General features: G+C 46.2%; 1 protein-coding gene across 1 annotated transcript; it reads right to left on the reverse strand.

The window, feature by feature from the left end:
* Positions 1-23,019, reverse strand: tdp2b (tyrosyl-DNA phosphodiesterase 2b). Its single transcript, XM_078427121.1, has 7 exons — positions 22,684-23,019; positions 17,833-17,927; positions 15,380-15,541; positions 13,288-13,379; positions 11,990-12,108; positions 7,632-7,802; positions 1-901 (listed from the first exon to the last, which is right to left on the reverse strand). Exons 1-7 carry the CDS (start codon positions 22,954-22,956, stop codon positions 623-625), a joined length of 1,191 nt encoding a protein of 396 aa, XP_078283247.1. The 5' UTR covers positions 22,957-23,019; the 3' UTR covers positions 1-622.
* Between the last annotated feature and the right edge of the window lie 709 nt (positions 23,020-23,728).

Below are 23,728 nucleotides of genomic sequence, written 5' to 3' on the forward strand. Positions count from 1 at the left end.
GCATCCGAAGACACAACTGGACGTTTAAAATTAACGTTTAAATTAACGTTTAATATTAACGTTTAAAATTAGATTAAAACGGGATTTTTCCCACTTACATAAATTCCTAAAATTAAGATGATATTTGCAACGAGAAACAAAACCAAAAGGTATTTTGCACACGTGGAGAATTATTACACGTAAAACCCGTTTCAAAGACACCCAGCGCAGCTAAACCGAAGTAGGAATCGAGGCATTGAATTCAGAGCCACTCTAGAAAAGTAAATTTAAAAACAAAGTGTGGGAATTATTCCCCCCACTCATCTTGGCAAGGGAAAGGAGCACACCATGGCAAGCAGTTGGCTTTAGAATGGTGTTCTTCCATCATGAATATCTGCTCCATTAAATAACTCGGCACAAGAACCTGTATTCCAATATTGTGCCACAATACAATTTTCCTCACCTCTCTCTTTCTAGTTCGTCAGAAGGATGACTGCAAACTGAAGTGGCGTGGTGAATTTGGTGGGATGTAGTGATGGGACACTGCATTAACCCAGAAACAACCCTGAATATTTGAACTCCCGAAATCATACAACTCAGACTTTCAGGCACAATTGTTTTGTCCCACGTATTGCGGTTGCTCTTAGAGGATGACATCAAAGTCACAAAGAATTCCCCAGTGATCACTGCAAAACCGCCCACATTCCAGTCTCTCTTGCCCCACCAGGCTCATTTCCTTTGGAATGATTTGACCTTCGCTGGAAGCCCTGAAAAACAGGCGGTCGAAACGGAGCCTGCAAGAGTAGGCAGCCTTCAAATTATTGTTCATTGTGGTGTCCCAGGTGTAACGACAGTGTTCCGGTTTGTTCAAGGATTCCCAGACGTCCGAGATGCCAGCTGGTAATCCTCCCAAACTTTTCACCTGCAAAGCAAAGCAAACAAAAACAAAAAACGAAAAGCTCAAGACAATTCACGCTCGACTTTCATCCGCGGCGGATTGCTGGATCACGTTCATGGCCAGAAACCCACCCACCAGGTTCACCCTCGTACATCAGCCCATCAATGCCAAGCACCAGATGGAAGACTAGCAACAGAGGGCAGTTACCGTCCAACTCAAAATGGTCAGTTTAGTTCATTTTGTTTCGAGATTCAGCGTGGAAACAAGCCCTTCGGCCCACCGAGTCCGCGCCGACCAACGGTTGGTTACCCATCGTACACACTGGGGACAATTTACAGAAGCCAATTCGACTACAAACCTGCAGAGACCCAGCCTACTTAACATCTCCCTATAGCTCACACGCTCTAGCCCTGGCAACATCCTCGTAAATCTTTTCTGAACCCTTTCAAGCTTGACAATATCTTTCCTATAACATGGCGCCCAGAACTGAACACAATATTCTAAATGCGGTCTCACCAACGTCTAAAGCTAATGCATCTTGAGTGTGGGAGGAAACCAGAGCACCCGGAGGAAACCCACGGGGTCACAGGGAGAAGGTGCAAACTCTGTACCGACAGCACCCGTAGTCAGGATCGAACGCCGGGTCTCTGGCGCTGTAAGGCAGCAACTCTACCGCTGTGGCACTCAGTTGCAAAACACTTTCCACATCGGTACACGTGACAATAAACTAAACTCAACATGCCAGCAGACATTGCAGGTCCGCAGACGTTTGGCCAGGCCGAACCCGCAAGGCAGCCAGGACAACGGGCCTTCATGGTCAGATCAAGATCCCTGTACTTACAACTACTGGGACTTGAAAATGGCACCAGACTGGCAACTCTGTCTACTGTCTCAGTGTACTACCGTGAAACACTTGTGCTGAACTGAGATGCATGTCTAATATGTATCGTGATAGTTGTACTAAACTGTATACAAAAATGAATTTCACTGTACCTCGGTACACGTGACAAAGAAAGTACCATAATAGACCAAGACATGGACAATAGGTGCAGGAGGAGGCCATTCGGCCTGTTCGCGCCAGCACCGCCATTCAATATGATCATGGCTGATCATCCAAAATCAGTACCCCGTTCCTGCTTTTTCCCCACATCCCTCACATCGGTACTCAGTGTTGGTCTGGTTACAGCTTGGAACCTCACACATCAAAGCTAATAGGCCATATAACTCAACCCAGCCTGCCCAAAGCTAGGCTTCAGAGTCATAGAGTGTGGAAACAGGCCCTTCAGCCCAACTCGCCCACACCGGCCAACAATGTCCAACTACCCTAGTCCCACTTGCCTGCGCTTGGTCCATATCCCTCCAAACCTGTCCTATCCATGTACCTGTCCAACAGTTTCTTAAACGACGGGATAGTCCCAGCCTCAACTACTTCCTCTGGCAGCTTGTTCCATACATCCACCACCCTCTGTGTGAAAAAGTTACCCCTCAGATTCCTATTAAATCTTTTCCCCTTATAGACAATAGGTGCAGGAGTAGGCCATTCAGCCCTTCGAGCCAGCACCGCCATTCAATGCGATCATGGCTGATCACTCTCAATCAGTACCCCGTTCCTGCCTTCTCCCCATACCCCCTCACTCCGCTATCCTTAAGAGCTCTATCCAGCTCTCTCTTGAATGCATCCAACGAACTGGCCTCCACTGCCTTCTGAGGCAGAGAATTCCACACCTTCACCACTCTCTGACTGAAAAAGTTCTTCCTCATCTCCGTTCTAAATGGCCTACCCCTTATTCTTCAACTGTGGCCCCTTGTTCTGGACTCCCCCAACATTGGGAACATGTTTCCTGCCTCTAATGTGTCCAATCCCCTAATTATCTTATATGTTTCAATAAGATCCCCCCTCATCCTTCTAAATTCCAGTGTATACAAGCCTAATCGCTCCAGCCTTTCAACATACGACAGTCCTGCCATTCCGGGAATTAACCTAGTGAACCTATGCTGCACGCCCTCAATAGCAAGAATATCCTTCCTCAAATTGGGAGACCAAAACTGCACACAGTACTCCAGGTGCGGTCTCACCAGGGCCCGGTACAACTGTAGAAGGACCTCTTTGCTCCTATACTCAACTCCTCTTGTTATGAAGGCCAACATTCCATTGGCTTTCTTCACTGCCTGCTGTACCTGCATGCTTCCTTTCAGTGACTGATGCACTAGGACACCCAGATCTCGTTGAACATCCCCTCTTCCTAACGACACCATTCATATAATAATCTGCCTTTCTATTCTTACTTCCAAAGTGAATAACCTCACACTTATCTACATTAAACTGCATCTGCCATGTATCCGCCCACTCACACAACCTGTCCAAGTCACCCTGCAGCCTTATTGCATCTTCCTCACAATTCACACTACCCCCCAGCTTAGTATCATCTGCAAATTTGCTAATGGTACTTTTAATCCCTTCATCTAAGTCATTAATGTATATCGTAAATAGCTGGGGTCCCAGCACCGAACCTTGCGGTACCCCACTGGTTACTGCCTGCCATTCCGAAAGGGACCCATTTATCCCCACTCTTTGCTTTCTGTCTGTCAACCAATTTTCTATCCATGTCAGTACCCTACCCCCAATACCATGTGCTCTAATTTTGCCTTGACCCTATGTCCTCTGGTCCTCGATTCCCCTACTCTGAGTAAAAGACTCTGTGCATCTACCCGATCTATTTCTCTCGTGATTTTGTACACCTCTATAAGATCTCCCCTCATCCTCCTTCGCTCCATGGAATAGAGACCCAGCCTACTGAACCTCTCCCTATAGCTCACACCCTCTAGTCCTGGCAACATCCTCGTAAATCTTTTCTGAACCCTTTCAAGCTTGACAATATCTTTCCTATATCATATCATATCATATATATACAGCCGGAAACAGGCCTTTTCGGCCCACCAAGTCCGTGCCGCCCAGCGATCCCCGCACATTAACACTATCCTACACCCACTAGGGACAATTTTTACATTTACCCAGCCAATTAACCTACATACCTGTACGTCTTTGGAGTGTGGGAGGAAACCGAAGATCTCGGAGAAAACCCACGCAGGTCACGGGGAGAACGTACAAACTCCTTACAGTGCAGCACCCGTAGTCAGGATCGAACCTGAGTCTCCGGCGCTGCATTCGCTGTAAAGCAGCAACTCTACCGCTGCGCTACATGGTGCCCAGAACTGAACGCAATATTCTAAATGCGGTCTCGCCAACGTCTAAAGCTAATGCATCTTGAGTGCTTGGCAAGATATCATACATGCTAAAGATGGGCCCCAACATGAAATGTCACCTGTCTATTCCCTCCACAGAGGTTTCCTGTCCCGGTGAATTCCTCCAGCACTTTGTATTTTACTCAAGGTTCCGATATCTGCAGTCCCTTGTGTCTCTACCATACATGCAAGTCAATATATGAGAGAAGTTTAGTCCAAACCAATACCTTTATCTTTTTTTAATACACAGGAAATTTCTCCATGGCAACAAATCAATAACGTGTAGAAACATAGAAACATAGAAAATAGGTGCAGGAGTAGGCCATTCGGCCCTTCGAGCCTGCACCGCCATTCAATATGATCATGGCTGATCATCCAGCTCAGTATCCTGTACCTGCCTTCTCTCCATAGCCACTGATCCCTTTAGCCACAAGGGCCACATCTAACTCCCTCTTAAAGATAGCCAATGAACTGGCCTCAACTACCTTCTGTGGCAGAGAATTCCACAGACTCACCACTCTCTGTGTGAAGAAATGTTTTCTCATCTCGGTCCTAAAAGACTTCCCCCTTATCCTTAAGCTGTGACCCCTGGTTCTGGACTTCCCCAACATCAGGAACAATCTTCCCGCATCTAGCCTCTCCAACCCCTTAAGAATTTTATATGTTTCAATAAGATCCCCCCTCAGTCTTCTAAATTCCAGCAAGTATAAGCCTAGTCTATCCAGTCTTTCTTCATATTGATCCCAGGGATCAATCTGGTGAACCTTCTCTGTACTCCCTCTAAGGCTAGAATGTCTTTCCTCAGATTAGGTGACCAAAACTGCACACAATACTCCAGGTGCGGTCTCAACAAGGCCCTGTACAACTGCAGCAGAACCTCCCTGCTCCTATACTCAAATCCTCTTGCTATGAATGCTAACATACCATTCGCTTTCTTCACTGCCTGCTGCACCTGCACGCTTGCTTTCAATGACTGGTGCACCATGACACCCAGGTCACGTTGCATCTCCCCTTTTCCTAATTGGCCACCATTCAGGTAATACTCTGCTTTCCTGTTCTTGCCGCCAAAGTGGATAACCTCACATTTATCCACATTATATTGCATCTGCCATGTAATGTATTCTAAATGGATAAATGTGCAGCACAGTGGCAGAACGGTAGAGCTGCTGCCTCACAACGCCGGAGACCCAGGTTTGATTCTGACCACGGGTGATGGCGCCCAGGCCAGGCGACCCTCTGCGTGCTGGCTGGTCCCAGAAGTGGATCTGCAATCACGCAAATTACGATCGCTTCACTCTTTTACACCTCTACTCCAACCGCAGATCTGCACTCTGTGGATGACTTGATTATAATCACGTATAATCTTTCCGCTGACTGGTTAGCACGCGACAAAATCTTCTCAATGAATCTCGGTACATGTGACAATAAACTAAACTCAACTACATTGTACGTTCTCCCTGTGACCGCACGGGATTCCTCTCACATTCCAAAGACGTGCAGGTTTGAGTCTGTAAATATCTCTCCGAGTGACTTGCACATAGAACTAGTGTGCGGGTGATCGACAGTCAGCCTGGACTCAGTGGGCCAAGGGGCCTGTTTCCATGCTGTATTTCTAGATGACAACTAAAAAGTTAGTTCCATAGCCTTAACACTTCTTTAATTCATTCCTATAATGTGGATATTGCCAGCAAGGCCAGTGTATGTCACCCAAGTTCAATCGCCCATGAGAGATATTGATGAGTTACGTTCTGAACTCCTGCTGGCCTCAGACCAAGAACACCGTCACAGCATTGATGAATAGAAACGCAAGGATTTACACACAATAGGATATTCTTGCTATAGAGGGCGTGCAGCGTAGGTTTACTAGGTTAATTCCCGGAATGGCGGGACTGCCATATGTTGAAAGACTGGAGCGACCAGGAATTTACAAGCATGAGAGGAGATCTTATCGAAACGTATAAGATTATTAACGGGTTGGACATGTTAGAGGCAGGAAACATGTTCCCAATGTTGGGGGAGTCCAGAACAAGGGGCCACAGTTTAAGAATAAGGGGTAGGCCATTTAGAACTGAGATGAGGAAAAACATTTTCAGTCAAAGAGTTGTGAATCTGTGGAATTCTCTGCCTCAGAAGGCAGTGGAGGCCAATTCTCTGAATGCATTAAAGAGAGAGCGAGATAGAGCTCTTAAGGATAGCAGAGTCAGGGGGTATGGGGAGAAGGCAGGAAAGGGGTACTGATTGAGAATGATCAGCCATGATCACGTTGAATGGCGGAGCTGGCTTGAAGGGCCGAATGGCCTCCTCCTGCACCTATTGTCTATAACATTGAAGGAACGAGTGCTTAACTTAGTTTGTGGCATTTCAATATAGCATGTGCCCTTCCCTCCTTCAGTGACTGTGACCACAGGTTTGGAAGGTGAGCCAATGAAATAATGAAAATATTATGGATATGATGGGTACATGGAACAAGCTGCCGGAGGAGGTAGTTGAGGCAGGTTCTATCAGTGTTTAAGAAGCATTTAAACAAGTATATGGATAGGATAACAGGCCAAACCCAGGCTGGTGGGACTAGTGTGGACGGGCATGTTGGTCGGCGTGGGCAAGTTGGGTCTGCTTCCACGCTGTATGACTCTATGTCAATAATTTCTTCCACTCCACTGACCTCTTCCCCAATATCAGCAACTAACAAGCAAAAGAAGGCAGATTATTATCTGAATGGTGTCAAGTTAGGAAAAGGGGACGTACAACGAGATCTGGGTGTCCTAGTGCATCAGTCACTGAAAAGAAGCATGCAGGTACAGCAGGCAGTGAAGAAAGCCAATGGAATGTTGGCCTTCATAACAAGAGGAGTTGAGTATAGGAGCAAAGAGGTCCTTCTGCAGTTGTACAGGGCCCTAGTGAGACCGCACCTGGAGTACTGTGTGCAGTTTTGGTCTTCAAATTTGAGGAAGGATATTCTTGCTATTGAGGGCGTGCAGCATAGGTTTACTAGGTTAATTCCCGGAATGGCGGGACTGTCATATGTTGAAAGGCTGGAGCGGCTAAGCTTGTATACACTTGAATTTAGAAGGATGAGAGGGGATATTATCGAAACATAAGGTTATTAAGGGGTTGGACACGTTAGAGGCAGGAAACATGTTCCCAATGTTGGGGGAGTCCGGAACCAGGGGCCACAGTTTAAGAATAAGGGGTAGGCCATTTAGAACGGAGATGAGGAAAAACTTTTTCAGTCAGAGAGTTGTAAATCTGTGGAATTCACTGCCTCAGAAGTCAGCGGAGGCCAAGTCTCTGAATGCATTCAAGAGAGAGCTAGATAGAGCTCTTAAGGATAGCGGAGTCAAGGGGTATGGGGAGAAGGCAGGAACGGGGTACTGATTGAGAATGATCAGCCATGATCACATTGAATGGCGGTGCTGGCTCAAAGGGCCGAATGGCCTACTCCTGCACCTATTGTCTAAATCTCTAAACTCAAGGTCATTCAATCCATAGTTCTGCAAAATGCCCCACTCACCTCATTATCTCTCAGGTTGGTATCCCCAGCAAATATAACAGTGGCACAATCTGGAACCTCTTTCATTTTCTTCAGGACCATCCCCAGTTGCCTAACCCGCTCCTTAGAATGATCCTTTGTGCTCTCCAGATGGGATGTCATCAAGCAGAGTTCATTCCCTGCGATGTTTACCTGTTGCACAGGGTCGGCCAGGACAGAGCAAGGTCATTTATTTGATCCAGCATTTCTTAGTTGCTCTATGAAATTGGATGCTCAATGTTAAATAGGTAACATGTATAATTAATCTCCTACACAGCATTTAAAAATGTACAAGTACTTTCCAATATTCTGCAAGATGTTCGACATTTCATGTACTATAACAATCAACTTCTTTTCCTCGTTATTGGCAACAAAAGGTTATTCATCCGAACTTTCCTCAGTTACGAGGCATGAGAGCCAGTTGTGAGCATCCATATTTTGCTCGATGGTCAAACTTAGTGTAGTTTTAGAGATACAGCACAGAAACAGGCTCTTCAGCACACTGAGTCCGCGCCGACCAGCGACCCCTGTACATTAACAGTATTCTACACACACTGGGGACAATTTACAATTATACCAAGCCAATTAGCCTACAAACCTGTACGTCTTAGGAATGTGGGAGGAAACCGGAGATCTCTTTGTGAGATAAGTGAGAGGAGGCCGAGGCAAGGAGCCCACATTTACTCTGCTGTGTGTTTAATTTAAATATTTAAGTGCAATGGCATGGGCGCTAGTGCAGGTTGTGGGAAGTCAGGGGGCACCGCTGGTGTCTCTGACCACTGCACCTGCGGGAACTGAGTTCAGGTGCAGCTCCTCAATGACCGAGTTCGGGAACCAGAGCAGCAGCTGGATGACCTGCGGTCCTTCCGGGAAGACTTAGATTTTTAGATTTTGATATACAGCGCAGAAACAGGCCCTTCGGCCCACCGGGTCCGCGCCGCCCAGCGATCCCTGCACACTAACACTATCCTGCACCCACTAGGGACAATTTTTACATTTGCCCAGCCAATTAACCTACATACCTGTACGACTTTGGAGTGTGGGAGGAAACCGAAGATCTCGGAGAAAACCCACGCAGGTCACGGGGAGAACGTACAAACTCCGTACAGACGGCGCCCGTAGTCAGGATCGAACCTGAGACTCCGGCGCTGCATTCGCTGTAAGGCAGCGACTCTACCGCTGCGCCACCGCGCACTGTACAGACGAAAGCTTCGTGGACAAGACCTGCAGTCAGATGGTCCCTCCAAGAGTGCAGGAGGTGCGACGGGTAGGGACGGAAAGAAAGAGGATGAAGTGGGTGCAGGGGACCTCGGTGGAAGTTCCTCTTGCAAACAGGTACACCCTCTTGGGAGCTGTCGGGGCAGAAGATGCTTCCAGTCCGAACGGCGGACAGGTCAGGTCGGTGGCTCCAATCCGAGCGATGAGACCCGACCGACGTCGGGCAGAGCCATAGTGGCGGGTGACTCCATTGTCCGAGGTGCGGACAGGAGATTCTGTGGCGGCAGGCGAGACTCGAGGATGGTCTGTTGCCTCCCTGGTGCCAGGGTCGAACATGTCTCGGACCGACTTCGGAACATCCTCGAGAGGGAAGGTGAGCAGCCGGAAGTAGTTGTGCATGTAGGCACAAACGACGTCGGGAAGAAGAGGAAGGAGGTTCTGCATCTAAGGGGTTGGACACGTTAGAGGCAGGAAACATGTTCCCAATGTTGGGGGAGTCCAGAACAAGGGGCCACAGTTTTAGAATAAGAGGTAGGCCATTTAGAACTGAGATGAGGAAAAACTTTTTCAGTCAGAGAGTTGTAAATCTGTGGAATTCTCTGCCTCAGAAGGCAGTGGAGGCCAATTCTCTGAATGCATTAAAGAGAGAGCTGGATAGAGCTCTTAAGGATAGCGGAGTCAGGGGGTATGGGGACAAGGCCGGAACAGGCTACTGATTGAGAATGATCAGCCATGATCACATTGAATGGCGGTGCTGGCTCGAAGGGCCGATTGGCCTCCTCCTGCACCTATTGTCTATTGTCTATAAAGTGAGTTTAGAGAGTTAGGAAGAAGGCTGAAAACCAGGACTTCTAGGGTGGTTATCTCTGGATTGCTTCCTGTACCTCATGCTGGTGAAGGCAGGAACAGGGAGATAGGGGATCTGAATGTGTGGCTGGGGGGCTGGTGCAAGGAGCAGGGATTTAGATTTATAGACCACTGGGATCTCCTCTGGGTTAGGGGTAACCTGTACAAAAGGGACGGGTTACACCTTAACTGGAGGGGGACCAACATTCTGGCAGTCCTAGCACCGAGCCTTGCAAACTATGAAGAGGATGCTATGAGGATGCAGGGTGACTTGGACAGGTTGGGTAAGTGGGCAGATGCATGGCAGATGCAGTATAATGTGGATAAATGTGAGGTTGTCCACTTTGGTGGTAAGAACAGGAAGGCAGATTATTAACCGAATGGTGTCAGGTTAGGAAAAGGGGAAGGTCAAAGAGATCTGGGTGTCCTTGTACATCAGTCACTGAAAGGAAGCATGCAGGTACAGCAGGCAGTGAAGAAAGCTAATGGCACGTTGGCCTTCATAACAAGAGGAGTTGAGTAAAGATGTCCTTCTGCAGTTGCACAGGGCCCTGGTGAGACCACACCTGGAGTACTGTGTGCAGTTTTGGTCTCCTATTTGAGGAAGGACATTATTGCTATTGAGGGAGTGCAGCGTAGGTTCACAAGGTTAATTCCCAGGATGGCGGGACTGTCATATGACGAAAGAATGGAGCAACTGGGCTTATATCCACTGGAATTTAGAAGGATGAGAGGGGATCTTATAGAAATATATAAAATTATTAAGGGATTGGACACACTAGATGCAGGAAACATGTTCCCAATGTTGGGGGAGTCCAGAACCAGGGGCCACAGTTTAAGAATAAGGAGTAGGCCATTTAGAACAGAGATGTGGAAAAACTCTTTCACCCAGAGTTGTGAATTTGTGGAATTCTCTGCCTCAGAAGGCAGTGGAGGCCGATTCACAAGATGAACATCAAGCCCAAAAGCATTAATACAAGGCCTTCTACGCCCGCACCTCCAGACTCAGGAACAGCTTCATCCCCAGGGCCATAGCTGCTATGAACCGGTCCTGCTGAGCCGGATGGTCACATCGCACAGTGAACCGGCACAGATCTACTTGCACTTTATTCTGTCTTAAAACTGTTACAATTTGTTTCGTTGGGTTGTTGTTGTTTAAATTAATACTGACTAGCTAATTAAATTATTGCATCGTATGGGAGGCGCATTCCCAATCTCGTTGTACCCCAGTACAATGACAATAAAGATATATTGTATTGTATTGTAATGTTGTGGTAAAGATCAGAGGGAATGTTTCGTTGACGGATTTAAACTAGACGTCACCGAGCCACCCATGGGGACAGCCTCCTTTCTGTAGGGAGATCTCAACGCAGTTTGGTAAAAATAGTTTGGTTAAAAATAGATATGGGGAATATTTCCTGAAATACTCTCTCTCTCTCTCTCTCTCTCTCTCTCTGGTTGGTCATGAGTTAGTTTGATGCGTCCAGAATCTTCGTCGAAATGAGGCACGTTTGTTTGCTCCGCTCTTTCTTTGCAAGTACCAGGAGCCATTAGGCCCATCAGGTCTACTCTGCCATTCCATCATGATTGATCTATCTTTCCCTCTCAACCCCATTCCCCTGCCGTCTCCCCTCAGCCGCCTCCTCCACAGGCACACTCCCACCTGCACCCTCCGCTCTGCTGCTGCCAATCTCCTATCCCCCCACATCCGGACCAAACTCGGATCCCGGGGGGGGCAGGGCTTTCTCCATCGCTGCTCTCACCCTCTGGAACTCACTACCCCAAACCGTTAGAGACTCCTCCACACTCACCACATTCAAAACATCGCTGAAGTCTCACCTGTTCAGTACTGCCTTCAACCACTGAAGGTCACCTCACCTTCTGTCTCCTTTCTCTGTTCGTTTACTTATTTACTTATTTATCTATTTATTCATTTCCCTATGTTCTCTAAATCTCTGTAAAGCGTCTTTGAGTATATGAAAAGCGCTATATAAATAAAATGCATTATTATTATTATTATTATCCCCGACACCCGTTCACCTACTCCAATCCTAATCGCTTTGCAACATAATGGGGTAAATAAACACACATTATAATCATGCAAGGAGTACAATTTTAACAACCTACACAAAAAGAACATTAGAAGATTTTTTTAAAAACAAAGTTAACTGCAAAACATTTTGATATTAAGAGAGGCCAAAAAGTTGTTTAAGAAACAAATGCCTTTAGTGATCTGCCAATGTACAACCCAGGCTATCCTTTCATGTTCCACTTACCTGAACAATGAGGAGGTTTCTCATCATAGAGGTGGTTGGGAAATCTATTATTTCTTGTTTCAATAATTTCACTCGGGACTTTTGTAGCATAATAACAGTGTAGTAATCATCACTGTTTGCTAAAGCAAAAAAAGATGTACATTAGGTTTATTTAGTAGCACCTCTCTTCCCCTTGGCTCTTCCGGCATAAAGCCAAATGCATTCCACCCACCTCATTACCTTTGCAATTTATAGTAGGTTTAAAGAGGTAATATACTCAAAGATGTGACACTGAAAAACTCCAAAGACGTACAGGTATGTAGGTTAATTGGCTGGGTAAATGTAAAAAAATTGTCCCTAGTGGGTGTAGGATAGTGTTAATGTACGGGGATCACTGGGCGGCACGGACTTGGAGGGCCGAAAAGGCCTGTTTCCGGCTGTATATATATGATGATATGATGCTGCCTGACCCGCTGTTTTACTTTAGTTTTGTTTATTATTGGCAGGTTTACCGAAGCATAGTGAAAAGCTTTTGTTTGTGTACCATGCAATCAAACGAAAGATTATATGAATACTAGACAAAGTGGACCCATTGGGCCCAAACCTCTCCTGCATTGGTGCAGCACCCTCTCCTCCCCCCTCCCCCTCCCCTCTCCTCCCCCTCTCCTCTCCCCCCCCCTTCCCCTCCCTCCCGGGATGGCAGGGCGGGATGGGAGGGGGGGAGAGGGAGGGGAGGGAGGAGGGGGAAGGGGGGAGAGGGAGAGGGGGGGAGGAGAAGGTGCTGCACCAATGTTGGAGAGGTTTGGGCCCAATGGGTCCACTTGGTCTAGTTTCAATTATAAGTCAGGGGTGGCACGTTGGCATAGCGATAGAGTTGCTGCCGGAGACCCAGGTTCGATCCTGACTATGGGTGCATCGAGTTTATACGTTCTCCATGTGACCGCGTGGGTTTTCTCCAAGTGCTCCAATTTTCTCCCACACTCCAAAGACATACAGGTTCGTAGGTTAATTGGCTTCAGTAAAAAATGTAAATTGTCTCTATTGCATGTAGGGTAGTGATAGTGTGTCGTTGGCTGATGGTTGGTCGGCACAGACTCGATGGGCCGAAAGTCATGTTTCCGCGCTGTGTCCTTAAAGTCGAACACAGGGATAAGCTGGAACGCTCCCAGTAAGTCAAACCAAATTTACAATATTACAAATTTACAATTTACAAATTTACAAAAATTTAAAAATTCACCACAAATTTTTTCCCCTCATCTGGATAAAAATGATAAAGAAGCCCTCGAGGTTGTGGTTCCAGCCCAGAGCACATTTCCTACCTGGAATCACGATGTAGCTCCCTGCTCGCTTCTTTATGTAATTGTAATAGGGCACCGTAACTTCCTGAAGTAACACTATGTCAGGACTGTACCTTTAAAAACAAAAAAAGGCCTGGTTGGACATTATAAACAAATTTCAAAATCCTAGTAATTTTTGGATATCCTAATAGTTAGAGAGTCACACTGCGTGGAAACAGACCCTTCAGCCATACTTTCTCACACCGACCAACATGCCCGATCTACACCTGTCCCACCTGCCCGCATTTGGCCCACATCCCTCTAAACCGATCCTATCCATGAACCGGTCCAATTGTTTCTTAAACATTGTGATTGTATCTGCCTCAACCACCCCCTCCAGCAGCTTATTCCACCCCCCCCCCCCCCCCCCCCGTGCGTAAAAAGGTTGCCTCTGCGATTCCTATTAAATCTTTCCGCCCTCACTTTAAACCTACGTCCTCTGGTTCTCGATTCCCCTACTCTGGGTATATATAGAAACATAGAAAATAGGTGCAGGAGAAGGCCATTCGAGCCAGCACCGCCATTCATTGTGATCATGGCTGATCATCCACAATCAGTCACCTATGAACCAACAAAGTGCGCACAGTCTTTAAAACCAAGATGTATTATTGGTTTATTCTTCTCACATGCGTCCGGATACAGTGAAAAGCTTTGTTGCTATGTCACAACATACTATTCGTGAGTGCAATCAAACCAAACACAGGTATCACAGGTAGTGTAAAGAGAAAAATACCAGAGTGCAGAATGTAGTATTGCCGCATCATAGGGTTTCAGTTACAGCGAAAAAGTCTTAGGTCTATAAGAGACATGTTGGAAGATTGAGATTACCGAAGAACATAGAACAGTACGGGAATGGGCCCTTTGGCCCACAATGTTTGTGCTGAACACGATGCCATGTTATCATCTGCCTGTGCCTGATCCATAGCCTTCTATTCCCTGCACACCCATGTGCCTATCTGAAAGCCTCCTAAATGCCACTATCATATCTGCCTCCTCCACCACCCCTGGCAATACGTTCCAGGCCCCCACCACTCTCAGTGTAAAGAAACTTGCCCTACATATCTCCTTGAAGACCCCTCTCACCTTATAGCTATGCCTCTAGTGTTAAACATTTACACCCTGGTTGAACACGTTCTGACTGTCTATGCCTCTCATAATTTTATATACTGCTATCAAGTCTCCCCTCAACATCTTGACGTTCCAGAGAATACACCTTAGCTCATGGAAGGGCCATTTAGTTGTCTGATTACAACTTGATTACAACTGATTACAGTTGTACAGGCCCCTAGTGAGACCGCACCTGGAGTACTGTGTGCAATTTTGGTCTCCATATTTGAGGAAGGATATTCTTGCTATTGAGGGCGTGCAGCGTAGGTTCACTAGGTTAATTCCTGGAATGGCGGGACTGTCATATGTTGAAAGACTGGAGCGACTAGGCTTGTATACACAGGAATTTAGAAGGATGAGAGGGGATCTTATCGAAACATATAAGATTATAGACAATAGACAATAGGTGCAGGAGTAGGCCATTCGGCCCTTCGAGCCAGCACCGCCATTCAATGTGATCATGGCTGATCATTCTCAATCAGTACCCCGTTCCTGCTTTCTCCCCATACCCCCTGACTCCGCTATCCTTAAGAGCTCTATCTAGCTCTCTCTTGATTAAGGCGTTGGACACGTTAGAGGCAGGAAACATGTTCAATGTTGGGGGAGTCCAGAACCAGGGGCCACAGTTTAAGAATAAGGGGTAGGCCATTTAGAACTGAGATGAGGAAAAACCTTTTCAGTCAGTGTTGTAAATCTGTGGAATTCTCTCCATCAGAAGGCAGTGGAGGCCAATTCTCTGAATGCATTCAAGAGAGAGCTAGATGGAGCTCTTAATGATGGCGGAGTCAGGGGGTATGGGGAGAAGGCAGGAACGGAGTACTGATTGAGAATGATCAGCCATGATCACATTGAATGGTGGTGCTGGCTCCCCATAGCCCCTCCATTCACTAATCTATACAAATAATGGAACAAACTATTTTAAGAATTAACTGGGGATTGTTTATACCGGTGAAACAATTGTACTTACAGTGCCAGGCAGGAACAAACACCACGAGCTCGTTCCGGTAAGTTTGTCTCATCAAGTCCATCTATGTTCCAGGTTAACAATGAGACGACACTTTCATCTAGTTGTATCTTTGCACCATCTCCTTTGCTTGTCTGTACACTACTGGCATTTGTTAAATCAACGCTGCATTTTTAAAGAAAATCAACATGCAAGAGGCACGGAGTTATAAAACAGCCGTTCAGTCTGTGCGTCTGAATGTTTTATAATTTTATGGAATATTCCTCATGTTAGACACACAAATTCGGATGTAGAAATTTTGGAGGATATTATGGAAGCAGCAGATTTCTATCCAAACAAAACACCAGCAATTAATGAAGGAAATTCTTGTGTCTTGGTGTCCTGTGCGGTGATCTACAACGAACTCGAACTTTTGAACTGGGAGGATGTATGCAATTCGCAGTTAGAGGGAAAATAATTTTTATAAGGTGGAATATTATCAATAGAAATGTATTCTCAGGCCTCCCAACTCCCAAACCTCTGAACATTAAAAATAAAACTAAACATTAAAACGAAAACAAAAAAAAACAAGTTAGGCTGCAGTTCTAGTTACTATCTGCTGCTTTAGAAGTATTTTTTACCAACATCTAGTAATATCTACATATTAATACTGTATAGCAAACACCCTTTCCATTTATTTTTTGACTCAGAATTATTCGACATCACTGCGTTGAATCTGTCTTCATTTAGTAGCAAAGTGTCACGCATCAACCCTAATTTTAACTGCTAAGTCACTGTGGACTTAGTTAAGATTTTTTGTTTAGTTTAGTTTAGAGATACAGCATGGAAACAGGCCCACCGAGTCCGTGCCGACCAACAATCACCCCGTACACTAGTTCAATCCTACACGCTAGGGACAATTTACAGAAGCCAATTAACCTACAAACCTGCACGTCGTTGGAATGTGGGAGGAAACCGGAGCACCCGGAGAAAACCCACACAGTCACAGGGGGAACGTACAAACTCTGTACAGACAGCACCAGTAGTCAGTAAAGAAGGGTCTCGACCCGAAACGTCACCCATTCCTTCTCTCCAGAGATGCTGCCTGTCCTGCTGAGTTACTCCAGCATTTTGCGTCTACCAGTAGTCAGGATCGAACTCAGGTCTCTGGTGGTATAAGGCAGCAAACCTATCGCTGCGGCACTGTGCTGCCCCCTAACAACTACATACACAAACGAGTCGCACTTATACTATCTACTATCTACCGGTGAGACCACTTTCAAGGAACTATGTACCTACATGCCTAGATTCCTAAGCTCTACAACACTCTCCAGGGTCTTACCATTCACTGTGTAGGTCCTCCCTTGGACTTCCTGAGCAAAGTCCCAAGATCCCCAAGGACTTCCCAAAATGCATCACCTTGCACTTATTTGTGTTAAACTCCATTATCTATTCGTCAGCCCACTTGCCAACCAATCTAGATCCTGCTGTAATTTTTTCATAACCATCATTACTATCTACAATACCACACACTTTAGTGTCACATGCAAAATTTGAACAGAGGTAAAACTCAAAGTCAACTTTTCTGACTGCAATAATAATGAGTTAAAAATCAAGGATATTACAGAGATACTTTAACTTTAACTGTACATCTTTGGAGTCCGGAAGAAAACCAGAGCTCCCGGAAAAACCCCACATGGTCACAGGGACAACGTACAAACTCTGTGCAGACAGCTCCTGTATAGACAATAGACAATAGGTGCAGGAGGAGGCCATTCGGCTCTTCGAACCAGCACCGCCATTCAATGTGATCATGGCTGATCATTCTCAATCAGTACCCCGTTCCTGCCTTCTCCCCATACCCCCTGACTCCACTATCCTTAAGAGCTCGATCCAGCTCTCTCTTGAATGCATTCAGAGAATTGGCCTCCACTGCCTTCTGAGGCAGAGAATTCCACAGATTCACAACTCTCTGACTGAAAATGTTTTTCCTCATCTCAGTTCTAAATGGCCTACCCCTTATTCTTAAACTGTGGCCCCTTGTTCTGGACTCCCCCAACATTGGGAACATGTTTCCTGCCTCTAACGTGTCCAACCCCTTAATAATCTTATACGTTTCGATAAGATCTCCTCTCGTCCTTCTAAATTCCAGAGTATACAAGCCTAGTCGCTCCAGTTTTTCAACATATGATAGTCCCGCCATTCCGAGAATTAACCTAGTAAACCTACGCTGCACGCCCTGATCGAACCAGAGTCTCCGGTGCTGTAAAGCAGCAACATTACCGCTGCCACACTGTGCTGCCCCAATGTACAAAAGGACTGTTCTTCATCTCAACAGTGGTGATTTATAAAATTATAAAACTCATATTCCAAATCTCTGCACTTTTAAGCAATATGTCCTCTGTCAATATGCTACACTCTGCTCAACCAAAGAATGACAATTGCAACGGTTAAGGTAAATGTGTGTGTAATACCACCTTTGGGAATCTGCTTCATTCAGTAATCGTGAGGTAGCTTCCACGACAAAACAAGATGGCTGAATAGTTGCTTCAAAATAGGAGTTGAGAGCTCTCTGCAAATAATTAGCAAAAATCATTACTTCTCAACAAAATGGGTCGTATTATATAATTTATATACATTGTAAACCAGCATATGTGGTTTATTGTGTCTTCATATCATATTCTGTTTAATTATACAAGTGCTTGAGGCTGTAAATATACCTCTGAACACTAATCATCTCACAATACGATACAATACGATTCTATCGAACTTTATTTATACCAGAGGGGATCTGCGAAGGGTGGCCACGGTGGCGCAGCGGTAGAGTTGCTGCCTTACAGCGCTTGCAGCACCGTAGACCCGGGTTCGATCCCCACTACGGGTGCTGTCTGTACGGAGTTTGTACGTTCTCCGCGTGGGTTTTCTCCGAGATCTTCGGTTTCCTCCCACACTCCAAAGACATACAGGTATGTAGGTTAATTGGCTTGGTGTATGTGTAAATTGTCCCTAGTGTGTGTAGGATAGTGTTAATGTGCAGGAATCACTTGTCGGTACGGACTCGGTGGGCCGTAGGGCCTGTTTCCGCGCTGTGTAGGGCCTGTTTCCGCGTGGGGGAAGAGAGTGGAAGTTTTGTTGCCTTCCATCACAGTGAGGGGGTGTTTGTAGTCACTGTGATGGATGTTTGTGTTGGGGTCGTGTGTCTTGTGTTCTTTTCTTTTTTGTTGTGTTCTGTGACTGCTGAAAATGTAATTTCGTTCGGTATCTCGGTATCGAATGTCAATAAAGCTCTGTATTCTGTAAGCTAAGCAGTCATAAAACACAAGATACATGAAATTAAAGTGACGAGTGGAAAAGATTGGCGATGTGCAAAGATTTAGAGGGGAAGGGGGAGAAGGGGAGTCAGTCTACTCCACGACAGAAGGGGGAGGAGTTGTACAGTTTGATAGCCACAGGGAAGAAGGATCTCCTGCGGAGTTCTGTGCTGCATCTTGGTGGAACCAGTCTGCTGCTGAAGGTGCTCCTCAGGTCAACCAAGGTGTCATGGAGGGGGTGAGCTGTACTGTCTAAGATGCTCTGCAGTTTGAGGAGCATCCTCCGCTCCAAGACCATTTCCCATGAATCCAACTCCACCCCCAGGACGGAGCCAGCCTTTCGTCTGAGCTTGTTTAGCCTGTTGACGTCTGCGGCCTTCTCCCTGCTGCCCCAGCACACGACAGCGAAGAAGATGGCACTGGCCACCACCAATTGGTAGAACATCTGCAGCATCTTACTGCAGGTATTGAAGGAGCGGAGCCTTCTCAAAAAGCACAGCCGGCTCTGTCCCTTCTTGTACAGGGCCTCAGCATTCCTGGACCAGTCCAGTTTACTGCCTTGGTAAACTCAAAGGTATTTGTACTCCTTATAGCTAGATAGAGCTCTTATGGATAGCGGAGTCAGGGGGTATGGGGAGAAGGCAGGAACGGGGTACTGATTGAGAATGATCAGCCATGATCACATTGAATGGCGGTGCTGGCTCGAAGGGCCGAATGGCCTCCTCCTGCACCTATTGTCTATTGACCTGCCTGTATTTTGCCCATATCTCTACAAACCTTTCCTATTCCATTTACCTGGCCAAATATTTCTTAAATGTTGTGATAGTATCTGCCTCAACTACCTTCTCCGGCAGCCCGTTCCACATACCAACCACTCTTTGTGTAAAATGGATGCCCCTCAGGTTCTTATTAAAAATGTTCCCCCTCGCCTTAAACTGATGCCCTCTGGTTCTTGATTTCCCCACTCTGGGTAAAAGACAAAGTAAAGTCAACAATCAGCTCCTTGGTTTCATTGACATTGAGCAAGATTATTGTTCTGGCGCCATTCAATCGGAGGATCAATCTCCCTCCTATACTCTGACTTATCAATTTCGTAATTTGTCCAACAACAGTGGTGTCAGAACATAACAGTTCCAGATTTAAAAAGTACAATGTCCGCAATTAGATCGTTTGGAAAAACAGGACTGCACCCTAGGACCGTTTCAAAGTCTGATAGCAAAGGGTAAGAAGTCGTTCCTGAGTCCGATGACACGTGATTTCAAAATATTAATATTTCTGCACAACAGGAGCAGGGAGAAATGGGAATGATCAGAAAGGAAAATGTACTTGATTACATTGGCTGCTTTCCCGAGGCAGAGGGAAATGTAGATGGAGTCGATGTTGGGGAGTCTGGCCTGTAAGATGGACTGGGCTACCTCCACAACTCTGCCATTTGCTGCGGTCTTGGGCAGAGCTGTTCCCAAACCATGCTGTGATCCAACCCGACAGTATGTTTTCTACGGCACATTGCTGCACTGCATCTCTCTCAGTAACTAGAACTCACTGCAAATACCATATTAAATAATAGCAACCCATTAAATTGTAAACATGTGCGTGGATGTGCTAAACACTGCTATATTGTTACAGAATGGCCTTTGGGGAGGGCCACAACCATATCCATTGCATGAATAAAAGTGAACGGAAGAGGATGCTTTGAGGAGGGCTTTAAGGGCGACACAAGAGAATACAGATGCTGGAATCTTGAGCAAAAAAGAAAGTGCTGGAGGATGTCTGCTTAGCCCACAGAGTTCCTCCAGCACTTTACTTTTTGTTAATAAATTGTCATGCTTAGCACTTTCAAACCAATGGTATGAACATTGAGTTCTCCAATTTCAAGTAATAACCCCACACACCCTTTCCCCTGCCTTCCTTTCACTTTGAAGAAGTTCTCCTCCTCTCTCCACTTTGAAGAAGTTCTCCTTCTCTCTTCACTTTGAAGAAGTTCTCCTCCTCTCTTTACCTGTTCCTCCATCCCAATGTTCACACATCTCCCCATCATCTACCACCACTCAGTCACCCTGCTTCTTTCCCCTCTTCCATGCACGGTGTGGGCAAGTTGGGCCTGTTTCCACACTGTATCATTCTATGACTCTTCTATGACTCTGTCTCTCAAGTCCCACATTTCCCTTATATTCCATTCTCTTCCCCCTCTTCCTGTTCCTTTGGAGTGTTGTGTACATTTCCCTTCCATGGGAGATGGACACAAAGTGCTGGACAGGCAGCATCTCTGGAGAAGGAGCTGATGACGTTTTGGGACGAGATACTTCTTCAGACCAAGTCGGAGGGGGAAAGGCAAACGAGAGATATAGACGGTGATGTGGAGAGATATTTCATTAGGCAAGACGAAGATCACGAAAGCAGGGAGGTTATGCCAGAACCGTATACAATAACCAACTGGGATATAGTTTGAGTACTGCATACCACGCCTATCCTTGGCCTATGCATTTCCTCCAGAGATCCTGCCTGACCCGCTGAGTTACTCCAACACTTTCTGCACTGTTCTACGCTCCCTCTCCATTTCGCCCCACTGATGATGCCTGACCCACTGAGGGTTTCCAGCAGTTTGAATTTTTTTTTGCTCCAGACGCCAGCATTCGAGGAATAGATCGGATCGATGAACTGAGTCTCTTGCCCAGAGTAGGTGAATCAAAGACCAGAGGACAGAGGTTTAAGGTGAAGGGGAAAAGATTTAATGGGAATTTGAGGGGTACCTTTTTCCACACAAAGGACGGTAGGTGTATGGAACAAGTTGCCAGAGGAGATAGTTGAGGTAGCTGGTCATCCCAACATTTAAGAAACAGTTAGACTGGTACATGGAAAGGACAGGTTTGGAGGGATATGGGCCAAGGGCACGTAGAGTAGCTGGGACATTATTGGCGGGTGTGGGCAAGTTGGGCTGAAGGGCCTGTTTCCACACTGTATCACTCTATGTATGACTCTATAACTCTCCATTATACCTCCACCATGCACGAATGTTTCAAAATCAAGTCAAGTCGAAATTTATTGCCATATGCTCAAGCATGAGCAAGTTACATAGAAATAGATTTTAGATTTAGAGATACAGCGCAGAAACAGGCCATTCGGCCCACCGGGTCCGCGCCGCCCAGCAATCCCCGCACATTAACACTATCCTACACCCACTAGGGACAATTTTTACAGTTACCCAGTCAATTAACCTACATACCTGCACGTCTTTGGAGTGTGGGAGGAAACCGAAGATCTCGGAGAAAACCCACGCAGGTCACGGGGAGAACGTACAAACTCCGTACAGACAGCGCCCGTAGTCAGGATCGAACCTGAGTCTCCGGCGCTGCATTCGCTGTTAGGCAGCAACTCTACCGCTGCGCCACTGTGCCGCCCTGTGGAGTAGGCCATTTGGCCCTTCGAACCAGCACCGCCATTCAATATGATCATGGCTGATCATCCAAAATCAGTACCCCGTTCCTGCTTTTTCTCCCCATATCCCTTGATTCCTTTAGCCCTAAGAGCTAAATCTAACTCTCTCTTGAAAACATCCAGTGAATCGGCCTCCACTGCCTTCTGTGGCAGAGTATTCCACAGATACACAACTCTCTGGGTGAAAACGTTTTTCCTCATCTCAGTCCTAAATGGCCAACCACTTATTCTTAAACTGTGACCCCCTGGTTCTGGACTCCCCCAACAATGGGAACATTTTTCCTGCATCTAGCCGTCCAATCCTTTAAGAATTTTATGTTTCTATCAGATTCTACACAACTCTCTGGGTGGAAAAAGTTTTTCCCTCATCTCAGTCCTAAATGGCCAACCACCCCTTATTCTTAAACTGTGACCCCCAGGTTCTGGACTCTCCCCCAAAACATTGGGGGAACATTTTTTTTCCTGCAGTTAGAGGAAGAGTGAAAATCTAGCATGCAGGCAAGCAAGGAATCAAACAGGATGCTTTCTCCAACCAACCACCATCACCTTCCACCCGGTGCTTGCCCTTGCCTTGGTACCTACTTCCAGCACCCACTGGTTGTCCTCCATGATGCACTGAGCCGCAGCCTGGTCCCCCATGCCGGTCAACAGGGCGAATTCAGCGCAGAGACTCTCACGGCAGCGGCGCAACTCTCCCTCCGCCTCCTCCCGAGGCCCGGGACTCTTGCACTGAGGCTGCTCCACCATGGCCGGGGCTGCAGTGGGCACCACGCCAGCCCCGCAAACACTCGCCAGCCCCGGCTCCCCGTCCACATCTGGCGCCACATCTGGCGCCGCCGCTGCTGCTGTTTCCATGCCTCCAACGCTCACACTGCCAAGTGACTCACAGCACAGCAGCGCCTCGTCCAAAGCCGGAGACACTGAGAATTACCCAACTAGCAACAGTGTTTAATGTAGCAAAACGAGAGGGCAATACAAGTCTTGCTCGCCAGCAGCATAACAGGGCTGTAAACACAGTACTCACAGAGAATATGGCACTATTATTGTTTGTACGTATGTCTGTATATCTAAGGTAGACACCTTATACAGATATATGTCTGTAATAATAATAATAATATTCATTTATTGTCATTGCAACGAGTACAACGAAATTAAAAAAATAGCCAATCCTGTATATCTATATGTATATATTATATATTGAGAGAAATGGTTAAGTGTGTGTATATATACACATTCTCACAAATACACATATATATATATATATATAGATCATATATATATATATTGAAACATATAAGATTATTAAGGGATTGGACACGTTAGATGTTTCTTTTGTTTGGTGTTAGTGTATGATTGTATTTGTTATTGCATTTTTATTGATTATTCTTATTGGTCTTAGTGTTTCAACTGCGGGTAATGTTTCATTTCACTACACATTTATGTGTATGTGACAAATAAACGACTATTGATTGAGAGGCAGGAAACATGTTCCCAATGTTGGGCGAGTCCAGAACCAGGGGCCAGAGTTTAAGAATAAGGGGTAGGCCATTTAGAACGGAGATGAGGGGGGTGGGGGGGGGGGGTCGCTGCAGCAGAGGGCGTGTTGTTATGATCTGCTGAAGGGGAC

This window comes from Rhinoraja longicauda, chromosome 2 (genome assembly GCF_053455715.1).
Source record: "Rhinoraja longicauda isolate Sanriku21f chromosome 2, sRhiLon1.1, whole genome shotgun sequence".
Taxonomy (NCBI): domain Eukaryota; kingdom Metazoa; phylum Chordata; class Chondrichthyes; order Rajiformes; family Arhynchobatidae; genus Rhinoraja; species Rhinoraja longicauda.